We start from the raw sequence: 14,431 nt of genomic DNA on the forward strand, positions 1-14,431 counted from the left end.
TGATTATTGGGGCTTGAAATTTGCAAGATATCTCAGCAAGCTGGAAATTTCAGCAGGAGTTAATGTTGCAGTATTGAATCCAAAGGCAGTCTTGGAGGCAGAATTCCCTCCTATTCCAGGTACCTCTTTTTTCTTAAGGCCGTCAACTATAGATGAAGTTCACCCACATTTCGAGGGTAATTAATCTGCTTTACTCAGTCCTGATTTAAATATTAATCACATCTTAAAAATATCTTCACATTAACATCTAGATGAGAATTTGACCAAAGAACTAGATATCATAACCTACCCATGTTGACACATCAACTTAACCATCACAGAAGTGCCTATTAGTCTTCAATATTTGCTTTTTAGTTATACAATAGCATATTCTATGCTTCTCTCTTTGCACACTCACTGCTTTCATTTCCATGCCCACTACTTAATCCATACCACTTTCTTCTCCTGCAATCTCATATATGCTCTTCTTCTCTAAATAAATAACCCAATGCGCTAGGACTGAGAGTTGCCAGACTTTTGAGTAACACACACTGTGAGGACTATTGTTCTCACACACTAATTTTCTCATGTTTGATGATCTGCCTTAGATATGAGTTTTAGGGTGTATATTTTTAAGGTCACTAACATCAAATTTGCTGTAGAGAAATTGGCAACAATTTCCTCATGTCTATCATTCTACTCAGATGAGCTGACAACAGAAGGCAGGAGCAGAATGCCTAGAGCATGGTGACATCACAGGGCTACAGCACAATGGTTCCTGTCCCACCTGCCCTGCTCTGTGCTTTATTTGATCACCACATAAGAGACAATAGAAATGCAATGAACTTTAAAGTAATGAATATTTTAAGTCACACAGTAGAGTATCTTCCTGAAATGGGCTGATGAATCTAGTTTCAAATGGGCAAAAAGGCAGAAAAAATAATTTACTTTGGATTACAATGTCGGCTTTTTAAGGGTAAATTAAAAACATTAAAACATAAGAACAGACAGAAAATTAAACATAATATAAAGTGAGTATTAATCAGTTTTAATACCAATTATATCTCTTTTATCCCCCTATATGTACATGTAGTTTTGTAACTCCATCACTTAAGTTGTGCTTATTCTCTCATAAGGTATTTCATAAATACATTCATGCTACTTAATGCCACAAAAATAAATGTTGGCAGATGACTGTCTTTCATATGTGTATAGGGGACAGTGGCACATGGTCATTCAAAGGAACATAAAGATTTACTCTTTTGTATTATCTTCTGATCCTCTCTTTGGTCCATACTTGGCTGTGTTGGGTGGGCCTTGTCACTGTTGCCCTTTGTTTTGTCCCTGCCCTGTTGGTGTGTGATGTGTCCTTGATGCTTTGGCACATGCTGCCATCTCTGGCTTCCTTCCCTCTATTAGCTCATAACCCTTAGCCCTTATTCTGTTGCAAAGAGATTCACCAAAGCAAATGGAACCCAAAGGTCAAAGCTAAAGTGTGCAAAAAAGAGCTCTAAGTTATTAAATTTTACACTGACAAGAAAACAATCAGGTCAGATGACAGGCAGAGCTGGCCTGTGTTCTTCCTGGAGGCAAAGCTCTACTGCTCTGTAATGCCATTTTTGTGTTTTATGGAGAGTCCACATTCTTGTCAATTCAGATCTTTAGGAAGTTCTTGACTATTGAAGATGACAAGCCTTAAAATAAGGATGATTCCTTAGTTCTTCCTTCCATGACAGCTCTTACTACCCAGGCCAGGCAGCTTTATATAACTGGAGTTCATATGTGAGAGGGGTAGTGGTTTCAGCTACTGCTCACAGCCTCATGAACATAGTTCCCCATCAGATCTTTACTCAGTGTTGGCTCTTAACTGGAGATGCTTCTTCTACCTTGACTGGCTCAGTCTCCTAAAATGAGCTTTCAAACTACAGTCAGTCCTCTGTTACTGTGAGTTCCACGTCTGAGGATTTTACCAACCATGCATCCAAAATACTCAGAAAAAAAAATTTGTGTCCATACTGAACATGTATAGACTTTTTTTTTCTTGTCATCACTTCTTAAGCAACAAATGAAAATATAACTATTTAAATGGCATTTACATTGCATTTGGTATTGTAAGTAATGTAGAGATTATTTAAAGTATCTAGGAGGCTATACTTAGGTTATTTGAAAATACTTTACCATTTTATATAAGGGACTTACGGATAAGCAGATCAGGGTATATTGAGGGAGAAGGTGTTTCTTGGAACCAGTTCCCCAAGAATACTGAGGGATAACCATAATCCATTGATTTTCTTTAGTTAACATTTTTTGAAATTTTAAAAATATCTGTGGTGTTGATATCAGAAATAACATTTTAGAATACCTGAGTTTAACATTTTCCTAAAAATTTGAAGAACTTACTGATGAAATGGCATCTACACCTGTGAATGAATTTTGGAAACATCAAAGCCTTATTTAAATAGCACATACTCTCTATACTATGTATATAAGATTGTTAATTATAAGACAACTTTTATTGTTTTGACCCCCCTCTTTTCTTTCCACCCAGTTGCTTCTTTTAATAGCAGACATCTGTTTATGAATTTTCTTCCCTATCTTTTCTTAGTTTTATTCATTATTGGAATGATATATTAACAGTCTAAGCCTCTTAATGGGTATCATTATACATCACTGTAAGGAGAGCTGCAATTGCTCACACCGATTAGTTCTTGCCTTTAGAAGGTGATGAATTTGAGAAATTAAGAGCTTCCCCAATGTTAACCCACATTTTTTTCTTTTTTAAAATAGTTCATAATAAGGACTAATGATAATAATTTGCTATTACTAAGTCTCATTGCAATGCTTGTTTTCTTGTTATTAGCTTTTCTTCATTTTTTTCCTAACATTTACTGTGCATACATTTTTGCAGAAGACTGCTGGATACAGAAGATGAGCTCAGTGACATTCAGTCAGACTCAGTCCCATCGGAAGTTCGGGATTGGTTGGCTTCTACTTTTACAAGGAAAATGGGGATGATGAAAAAGAAACATGAGGAAAAACCAAGATTTCGAAGCATTGTGCATGCTGTTCAAGCTGGAATTTTTGTGGAAAGGTAAGCAAAACTATTAGTATCTCAAGAAAATAAAATCTAAAAGGCAGTGAATATGTTCACTGTATCAAAGTTATGAGAGACCTATATTGTATTCATTGAGAAAAACGGTAACCATGACTTGAATGAACAGGTTAGGAATTTTGTGATGAAGTTGCCTGTAACTAGATATTTTTGCCTTGGATGTATTATTCTTATTTATACTAAATTGACATGAAGACTGAAAGCAAAGCCCTTTGAATGACCATTCTGAAATGATTTTTTGTGCTTAACTGTTAAAAACTAGTCTAACATATAGCACATTATACAATTGATTTTGTCTGAATAAAATGTAATAGCTCATTTAAAAAATTCTGTATTGGGTAACAACCTACTTACCTAAGTCAAGCAGGCCTTTTTCTGCCATAAAAAGAAAGGAACTTCCTCTTCCCCTCTTTCCATCATGAGAAGAAAGTTCTCTCATTTTCACTTTTGAGAAGTTTTTCAACACTCGTGTCACTGAAACAGGGTATTCAGTGGCCCCTACACCATGGAGTCAAATCACCAAAGTTTTCATGTGAAACACAACATCATGTGACTCAGTTTTACATGCTTTTAACTTTTAAGAGCAAAATTTATTTATTTTTTTCTAGGAAACAAGATGTTTCAGAAATAAAACTACAAATAGACCCAAAATAAAAATGCCCAACAAAATTGAAAAGTAGTTATCAAAAATCCCTTAGACTAACACATAAATAAATTATACATACAAAAAGATAATTTAATAGTTGAGAAACTAATGAAGTTGAAGAACAAAGATTTTTTTGTCAATGTACTTTAAGGGAGAACAAAACATTTTTCTTTTGTTCCTTCTAGATCTCACCTCCAATAAACATTCTAAACTTTAACTTTTCTGTGTTAAAGTAACAATGGGAATGACAATTGAATTTTAAAAATGTAAATAAGGGTACATACAAGGAGAATACAGTGCAACTTAACCATGTATCATAACCACAGCTCTGAAGCTTCTAATATCTCAGAATGTGAATATCACTGAGTGATTATTCATTATTTTGCAAATTTTTTAACCATACCTAATTAGCTCAGGTAAAGGATCCCTAAAAATATTCTGAATAGTTTGGTGATATAACAACACCCTCTTCAGTGCATAAACTTATTTCAGTTCTCCCAGGTTGGACCAGAAGTATGAGGCAAATAGGCAGGGATGAGGAAAAAGAATGTCCATAACCATATTCCTGTTTTTTTCAAAACAACTTATGCATACATGTGACGGTTATTGATTTCCCAGAGCACCGAATTTAAAATATCTAAATAGAATTTCAGGAAGTTAATAAGAGTGTCACAGATAAAAGAATATGTTTAATTTACTAAAGAAATATATTTTGTCTTCTTTGCTTAAGAAAAAATTGCAGAAGTTGGCAAACTGTAAATAAATGCCAACTGTGGATGAAAACCAACTGAATTTGCATTTCTATTCAAGACAAGATTAAGAAAAATTCAGTAAAATATATTGACATGCTAAATTTCCATTGTGTGTGGTACTTAAAACAAATTTTATTTTATAGCATATAGAAATATCAAAATGTATATATAAGCTCACTAAATCAATAAGCAGCTTGGAAACTAATGAGGAGAGCATTTAGAAATGATATCTTTTAATCACTGCTGAATCCCCATTAGTAACATGTTTATCTTGAATTTTCAAAAATATTTCTCTTTAATCCTAAAAAATTAGCCTCCTTCTTGAAGTTTTGTTGCTTTCTCCTCTAAGGCTTCCCTGCCAATATTTAATACCTCAGCAAGTCCTGGTAATTAGTAACCTAAATGTGTCCTGATTTCACTACTCACTTCCTCATCTCTACTCTGGCATCTCCAATCCACGCCTCCATAACCTACCATCAGAAACAGGAAGTAGCTTTCTAACTGGGCTTCCCTCTTCCTCTCTTGGGCTCTCCAAACAACTCACCTCACAGTGATGTTATAAAATAAAAATTATCTCTGTCACTCTTAAGGTACAAACCTTTGGATGATTTCCTATTTCACTTGGTAATGGGACCTCACTTGACCAGACACCTCTTTCTAGCCTCATCTGTTGCTGCCCTCATCCTTGTCCAAACATCTCTACCAGCCTTGATTTCAATTCCAAGCACATTCCTAAACTCTTTCCTTCCTTGGAATTCTGCTAAAAATGATCCTCCCTGCTATCCTATGGGGCCCATTCTGTCTTTCCAGATCATTCTCTGATCCCTCTGGATTCTGGTCCTCCAACACTACTCCAACCAGGAATTCACCTCATGGCACCTATTACTGTTTCTAATCATATATTGCTTCTTATTTTTTTGTCTTTCTTCACCACTTATATAAACCTCACAAAAGCAGCAAGAATGTTTCCCTTATTTTTCCACTAAATATTCCACTGTTTAACACGGTGTTTGGCATAAGATAGGGTGGTTTTTTTTAAGGTTTTGAATTATATTTTATAATTATAGTAAAAACTTCCAAAATCAATGCATCATATTTTCAATCGGACTTCACCACCTGGAGGATCCCAGGAAATTCATTATTCTTTTTCAGAAACTTGTGATCCCAGGAAATTCATTATCCTTTTTTCAGAAACTTGTGATATATCACCTATCTACCAAAGCACAAGGAAACCAGATTAAGGTTCTTCCCACGCTCATTCTGATTCCAGGGGAAGTCATCTTAATTTCCATCTGATTTTCTATTTCTCATTTTCTATCATAGAATTCTATTCCTGATTATAGAATTAGAAATGTATGATAAAGAGGAAGTTTGTCTCTTTAGAAGGACAATCTTTCTTTATGTTCCATGTGGTGATAAAGTACATTGATAAGTCTTTCTTTATAGTTCACGTGGTGATAAAGTATACTGACACTCATTTCTCATCCTCCTCCCAGTCTGAGAAACTCACTGGCACCAGAGTTTCCAATGATCCCAGGGAGCTCTGAGTGATGTAAGGGTTGGAACCAGAGGGACTGGCAGCAGATTGATGAGAACAGCTATAGTAATAGTAATACAGGATTTCTTGTATGGAGTCTTTATTAGATTATGAAAGACATTTATACCCTTTAGCCCCCACACAAATCCTTTTGCAAATAAATGGCATTAAATAGCATTCCAAAAGTCTTACCACCAGTCAGCAGCTAACTCCTGATTCAAAGCACATGTTCTCTTTGCAGGGATACTCCTTTCCCTGACATGATTTCACATCACTTAATGTCTTAAAATTTCTTATTCCCGATTGGTTTTTCCACTGAACCTTTCCCTGTTGACCACCTTTTCTTTTCTCCAGCACCTGTTTTTTTTTTTTTTTTTTTAGAAATACTGACTAGAAAAATAGATAGAAAAGACTGTTTCTCACAAAAACAAACAAAACACCCACAACCAGGGATCCTTATTAGCAGTAATTATTTTGTAGATCTTTTGTGGTATGGTTTGTACCTTCCTTGCTCTGGAGGATTTAGAATAATTATAGCTATCTCAATGGAGTAATTAATATAAGTATTTTTATTTTTAAACTGCTCTTAAATCTTCCAATAGAGAGAATGGGTAAGACTAATTATTATACCTACACCCAAAATAGTTTACAGTTTTTTAAAATAAACGTAAAATTGAAACACAAAAACAAAATAACAAGGTGTCTGAAATAAAGTGAGAAGATATTTTTATAAGAAAAAAATCTAGGTTAAAGAGACAATTAAACAAAAATATTTTCATTCTGAGTTTCCAAGAAGTAAAGATTTAAAAGAAAAAGATGATAAATTACTTGGAATTTTTCACCTTTAAAAAAGATGATTTGTATATAGAAACTGAGTAACATGTCTTCCAGATTTTTAATATAAAGTTCATTGATTAAAAAGGTTAGTATCTTCCACAGTGGTTTTACAAAAAAAAAAAAAAAAAAAAAAAAAAAAAAAAAAAATGTATGATGTTTTCCTCAACAACTGTTTCTTAAATTGAGTGTATATGTCATTATATTTAATTGAATTATGGTGGTTGTTCAGGCATTTTTTGGGGAGTGGGGATTTGTAGAGAGCCATGTATCTTTCATGGTCCCAAATGAAAGTCAATCACTATTTTGACACATTAGGGTATCTTCTATTTTTGGTACTGGTAATCGAACCCAGGACCTTGCACACATACATGATAGGCAAATGCTCTGCCACTGAACTGTATACTTCCAGCTCTGGTTTATGTCATTTTGGTTGCTTATCAGAAAAGGAAAACTCAAACCAATTACTGGTTAATAAAAACATTCTTGTTATTGATAATATTATGGAAATGGAAAGAATTGGGTTATCTTTCTGAACCATCTTTCTTTAATATTGGATAAAAATTTGAACAAACTTAAGTAATTTTTGTCAATGTAATCTCCTCCAGTGTATCCTTAACAACAACAACAACAACAACAAAAATAATCCCTGTGTAAATTTTGATGATGAGACCAGGGCAAAGGACAGGTAGCTGATTATCAAAGAAAAGGAAATGGGTAGATAGCACTCCTCATCACCTGGTTGCTAACCACCTTGCTGGGAGAGAAAGGATCACATTTTCCAACATAAGTAACTGTCCCCTGGATGGCTCTCTTCTTGCCCTTTTGATCACCACGTAGGCATAGGTGGGATGGGAGGAGGGAGCATGAGCAAAAAGGAAACCTAAAATCTATAAAAGGGGCAGGACACCCCCACTCCCTTGGGCACCAGCTCTGGACCCCTTTCTCTCCAGACAAGTTCCCACCCCCACTCATCTATCCTTTAGAAACAACTTGTTTTCTTGCCTCAGTGTTTCTTGGGTATTTAATCTTCAATACCAGGGGATCCGGGACCCAATCCTAATTTCAAGACTAGTTTCAATGATAGATATTTCCCCCCTTGCAATTTCTATTTTGTAAGAAAATAAAAGCAAGAATATATAAAGGAAATATTTTCATGACATTCAGTTTCAATTCTAAAAATTTTGGAATATAAATGCACATAAAATAAGAACTTGTGCTGTTGTGAATGTGGCAGTATGTTAGAAAGCGTAGCTGCTCATGCAAAGAGTTCATCTTTTAATTACATGAAATTCAAGGGAAGCTATCTTTACATGAAAACTAAAATCACATTAACTTTTACAGGGTAGTTGTGAGTAGAGAAAATGCTGTTGACTTCTATTACACTGTAGACAGATAAATGGTGCCTATAGTTAACACTGTTGCCACAAAAGGAATCTGTAACTAATGATAAAAGGTAAGCAAATTAGGAGTAATCATTTCCATTATATTTAAGGAAGAGATGAAAACTTGAAGCAAGTAAATTTTATAATACATTTATTTTTGTCTTTTTTAGGATGTACAGAAAATCCTATCACATGGTTGGTTTGGCATATCCAGCGGCTGTCATAGTAACATTAAAGGTGAAATAATTTCAATCATTTTCATTTATAAAATATTCATTTTTAAAAAGTCTTATTAAAATGGCTGAGAGAAAAATGAGAGTAGGCCTTTGTTGCAACCTGCATGTCGGAATGTAGAAATTATTTTAACCATTTACAAAAGGTAATGTGTTCCAGATCATGACTCTTTGTAGACTTACATGAGGATTGATTTGCATTAATGAACTGTATCAATGCACATATATGCATGCGTATGTGCATGTGTGTGTGGTTTTCTTTTCTTCATGTTTTATTTAATTGGATCTTGAATTCCATTTTGAGATGGCACTAGTATTTGTCAGAATATACATATTTTTTTGTTACATATATATTATGGAAGCCTTAAATACATTACAAAAAAAAAAAAAAAAACCCAAAGATGTTTTAGTCAGCTGTGTTTAAAAGATACAGAAGAAAAGTATTTAAAATCTTGGGCCTGAGAAAATGCAAAGTATAAGAGAAAAATTGAGAAAAAAAAAAGAAATTCTTTTTTCTTATATCTGGCTTCTCCTGAGAATACCCTGTTCAGAGGTGTAATTGTGGTATTGTATGTGTTAGAAATAACTAGAGATGACACTCTGAAAGGAGAAGCTGGCGGCTCACTTGTCTGCATTTCCTGTGTGTGGGCATGCGTGTGCACATTTGTCACAGATGTTATTTCTACAGAGGCATTTTGTAGGATCCTCTGCTGAATTCTTAATTTCTTTCTGTCTCTTAATTTGGTTGGAGAAAGTAACTTTGTCTTCTAAAACTACTCCATGGTACTGTTAACCAAGAATTTATAGCATAATGGCAGCCAGTAAGACCTTGGACTGTTTCATTTCTCACCTATTATATTCCTTTCCTATTTTAAATTTGTATTGCTTATATTTGTGTTTTAATTTCCTTGTAAGCATCCTCTTTGTGTTTTCTTCTCTGCTGCATATTAGATTCAAATCTTATTAATTAAAAAGGTATTCACTTTCCTTGGATGTTTTAAAATAGAATTATGTTCCTGAAACTATAATACAAGTATATAACTAAAATGCCACAGTAGAGTATACTAATTATTCCTGTGTTCTGAAGAGATCTAGCTTTCCTGTTATTTCTTCTACCGTGTTCAAAGAAATTCCTAATATTTATTTTATTTCTTTTTAAAAATCTTTGCCTAAAAACCAACTGAAAGTATGTTGGCATAGGAGAAGGTATCAGTTTTTCTGAAATGGGAATTAAGTAAAAACATATGCACTAAGAGGTTGAGGGAAGAACTGTCACCAAGTAAAGAATCTTTTAGTTAAATAATTTATTATCCTAGAAACCTCCTTGTCTTATTTGTTCTCAATGTGACAGTGCAGGAGGGAAGCATCTGCAATAGTTTACAAATGCAAATCATCATTGTTTATGAAACTCCCCAAGAAACAGAGCTAACTCTTTACGCAGCAGGAATCCCTGGTTGGAACTCTAATAGCTGCCTTGAAAGAGTCTGAGCTAACTCTTCCTTGTTAGCTTTGGAATTTGATAAAAGATTTCTTGGCTTCCTTTGAGCTTTATTGATGGTAAAAATCCTTCTAACAGAAACTTTAGAGATTTTTAATTTACAGAGAGATAAAGCAAGTGTTTGGGGATCAAACTAGAGCCAAATGGAAGATAAATAACAATGGCAGACAAGAAAACCAAAAGGTATTTCATGGATGTTTGGTTCCAAGGGATTGAAAGTACCATTTGAGGCTGTTACTGTTATGTTTTCAAAGGAAACCTTTTTTAAAAAAGACTGGTGAAATACTTTTTATCAGATTTTCAGTTTAGTTTAAGCATGTTACAGCCCCTACAGTTGGCTTCCTTAAGAATGTTAAAATGTTAAATGAATGAAATTCTAAAAAGTGCCTGCTCAAATGCAAAAATTAATGCATAGCTTAAAGGTGCCGCAGTCTGGCTGGGCACAAAATCACGAGCCACTCAAGCAGGAACAAAGTTTATTTTTTTGAAACTGCCGCCAATGTCCGGTACCGCCCGGGAAGATTTTTTCCACACACGCGACCTCCTCTCGGACCACTGAGAGAGCTCCTCCCCCGGAACTCCCTCCTACTGTACTTCCCCAACCAATGGGAACTCTCCAGGAGTCCCTTAGCCGGCCTAGGTGAACAGCAGGAGTCCAATATCCATATGAATGCAAATCTTAACATAATCATATCATCTCAATGGCTAGCTGGCGTCACCTTAAGACCAAAAATGCCATGCATCATATACTTGGCTCTTAGCATCTCCCCCCTTCTGTTTAAGTAACAAGCAATCTGGCTAGGGACCGTGCCTGTTAGGTTTGTCCAATTCAACATATGGTTCTTACCCGTCATCGGAAAACTGACTTTTAGGCGTCAGCCTCCTGTCTTAGGTTGATACCACTGCAATTGGATCATACCCGTCACTGACTACCGGTCCAGCATATAGCCATACTTGTGGATAGGCCTATGTACCAGTGCGGGGGTGAGGTTCTTTGCCTCACCTCTGTTGGCCCCCAAAATTGGCCTTGGTGCTGGTGGGGGGGTGAGGTTCTTTACCTCACCTCTGTTGGCCCCCAAAATTAGACCATCACTAGTAGAAGGGAGGAGGATACAGAAATGTCATGACACCAAGTCAATTAACGGCTCCTAGGAAAAATTACATCACTGGTGACACATCAGCAAAGATACGCTAGCACTACCATAATTCGCTGCATCAACAAATAGATCACAAAGCATACAAGTGATACATAGTCCAGGCAAGTTCTGTAAGCAGTTCAAAGTAGAGGAATCTATCAATATGTCCATATCCTCCCAAAATAAAGCATACAAGTGATACATAGTCCAGGCAAGTTCTGTAAGCAGTTCAAAGCAGAGGAATCTATCAATATGTCCATATCCTTCCAAAATAAATCGACTCATTGATTGAGCATTACTTGTTGAGTTATAAATCATTGATGTATCAGCTTACACGGTTTGTTGTGATAACTCTTGAAGAAGTTGTAGTTTGGTTTTATCTTTGTCTTCACCGGCACTGGGATGAAAATAGGAATTTTGACAATGATGCTAAAAAAAAATATGTAACATTTCAACAGGTACTAAGAAAACAATATTTAGAACAATTTACATTATCCTGAACAGAATTATTAAATATAATGAAAAGGAAAGGTGAAAGTAAACAAACAGATTTGTTAACCTTCTATTTGTTCATATATTAGAACAATCCTCAACAGCTGTTTACCCAAATTAAATTAAACTATTAAAATCACGTGAATAATAAAAAAAAAAATTTTTGGATCCATGTGCATGAGCGCCCCTCATATGTGAAATATGGACATATGCACATACAGACATACAACACAAAACAGAAGTGTGCACACGTAACATATAACACATAAGACAATAGTAAAGGCCTTGTAGCTTTACCTAGGTGAAATCTCCATTGCAATGTTCAAAAACTCCACAGTCAAAATATAAAACTGATCAGAAAAAACATTAACCTAGGTCTGTATGAGCTCAAAAATAAAATAGAACTTTATGATGTGGGAAAAAGCAATAATAAAATAGATATTGAAAAAAACAACCTGGTTAATCACTGTCACAGATGTAAGAATAGCCAAGCTGGAGATCTGGATATCAGCTGTTATGGATTTGAGTGGAATCATCTTCCTTTTGGTCTGTAGGAGCTGTTTTAGTTAGTCTCTCTGGAATCCAAATCGGCTGCTGTTCTTCCTGTGGAAAAACACAAACAGAGCTCCGACTCCAGACTATCACTGGGTCAGGACCTTTCCATTGTCCTGTTAGAATATCTTTCCAAAGTACCTTAGGCTTATGTACATTTTTTGGATACAAATGTCTTTCCGCAGCACTAAGCCCTGATGAATCCAAATTTAAAAAGTTTAGAGTAAAAAGGGTTATTTTAAGTTTATCTTTGGGGGATATATACCCCTTTCCAATTCCCTCCTTTTGTTTTAATAAGTACATTTTAATAGTTTGATGAACTCTTTCAACTATGCCTTGTCCTTGTGGATTGTATGGAATTCCTGTTATGTGAGTAATGCCAAATGATGAGCAAAATTGTTTAAAAGAGGTGGACGTATAACCAGGACCATTATCGGTTTTTAACTGTTTTGGAACGCCCACAGTGGCAAAATTTTGTAAGCAATGAGCTATAACATCTTTAGTTTTTTCTCCAGCATGAAGGGAGCCCATCAGAAATCCGGAAGAAGTATCAACTGTAACATGTAAATATTTTAATTTTCCAAATTCTGGCAAGTGTGTGACGTCCATCTGCCAAATATGGTTAGGTATCAGTCCTCTAGGATTGACTCCAAGATTAACTTGTGGTAAAAATGTCACACAATTTTGACATTGTTTTATTATATGTCGGGCTTGTTCTTTAGTTATTTTAAAACGCTTTTGTAAAGTATTAGCATTGACATGGAACCTTTTATGAAAATTTATAGCTTCTTCTATTGTGGAGAAAATATGTATGTCATGTGTAGTTTTATCTGCTAACTCATTGCCCAAACTAAGGGCTCCAGGCAATCCTGTATGTGCCCTGATATGTCCTATAAAGAATGGATCTTTTCTGTCCCAGATTAGACTTTGTATAGTAGAAAACAAAGAGAAAACAGTAGAAGAAGGGGAAATCCTACCAGCATCTTCAAGGGATACTATAGCATTAACTACATACTGACTATCAGAAAATAAATTAAATACAGAATTTTTAAACATCATAAAAGCTTGTAATACTGCATTAAGCTCTACCTTTTGAGCTGATTGTTTGGGTACTAAAAATGTAAAAGTTTGATCAGGGGTAACTACTGCTGCTGTACCATTATTTGACCCATCAGTGAATATATTTGGAGCATTCATGATAGGGGTTTTTTTTGTCATCTTTGGAAAAACTACAGGATGTTTAGACCAAAAAGACAACAAAGGATTAGACGGTAAGTGATTATCAAATGAAACATTAGATTTACACATGATTATTGCCCAAGTATTTAACTCATTAGCTAACTCATCAATTTGATCTATAGTATATGGAGTAATAATTTTATTGGGAGAAATCCCAAACACTCCCTTTGCTGCTTTTATTCCTTTGAGTATTAATTGTCCTACAGCCTCAGGATACCTAGTAAGAATAGTATTAGGAGAATAAGATAAATGTATCCACAATAATGGACCTTCTTGCCAGAATACTCCTGTAGGTATATTTTTTGTTGGCAGTACAATAAATAATAAAGGCAAACTTATATCAATTCTATCCAAATGCATATTTTCCATATATGTTTCAATGATTTTTAATGCCTTTCTTGCTTCAGGCGTCAACATGCGGGGTGAATTTGGATCTGATGGGCCTTTTAGAATATCAAATAAAGGTCCCAACTCTCCTGTTGGTATGCCTAGATAAGGCCTTATCCAATTTATGTCTCCTAATAACTTTTGAAAGTCGTTAAGTGATTTGAGTTGATCTACTCGTATTTGAATTTTGGGTGGACAGACCATGGTTGAGCATAATAAAACCCCTAAATAATTAATTGGAAGATTTAATTGTACTTTATCTATTGCTATCTCTAGATTATAATTTTTTAATAAATTTGTAAGTGTGGCATAACATTCTAGCAATGTGTTTTTATCTTTATGTGCCAATAACACATCATCCATATAGTGAAATATTTGTAGTTCAGGATTTTGATTTCTAAGTGGCTGGATTGCTTTGTTAACATAAATTTGACACATAGTTGGACTATTAGCCATCCCTTGAGGGAGTACTTTCCATTCATATCTCTGATCAGGACCTTCATGATTTAGTGCAGGGATAGTAAATGCAAAATGTGGACTATCCTCGGGATGAATTGGAATTGAAAAAAAACAATCTTTAATATCTATAGCTAAAACATACCAGGTTTTTGGTAAAGCAGACAATTGGGGAATCCCTGATTGAGCAGGT

The 14,431-nt window shown here is 34.9% G+C and overlaps 1 protein-coding gene across 1 annotated transcript in view; it reads left to right on the plus strand.

The window, feature by feature from the left end:
* Positions 1–14,431, plus strand: part of Pde1a (phosphodiesterase 1A) — a 256,677-nt gene that overhangs the window by 167,829 nt on the left and 74,417 nt on the right. The window contains exons 3-4 of the mRNA XM_071619008.1: positions 2,888–3,070; positions 8,416–8,482. Of these exons, the coding sequence (XP_071475109.1) occupies positions 2,888–3,070; positions 8,416–8,482 (250 nt within the window). The remainder of the gene's footprint in view (positions 1–2,887; positions 3,071–8,415; positions 8,483–14,431) is intronic.

This window comes from Marmota flaviventris, chromosome 11 (assembly GCF_047511675.1).
Source record: "Marmota flaviventris isolate mMarFla1 chromosome 11, mMarFla1.hap1, whole genome shotgun sequence".
Lineage (NCBI taxonomy): Eukaryota > Metazoa > Chordata > Mammalia > Rodentia > Sciuridae > Marmota > Marmota flaviventris.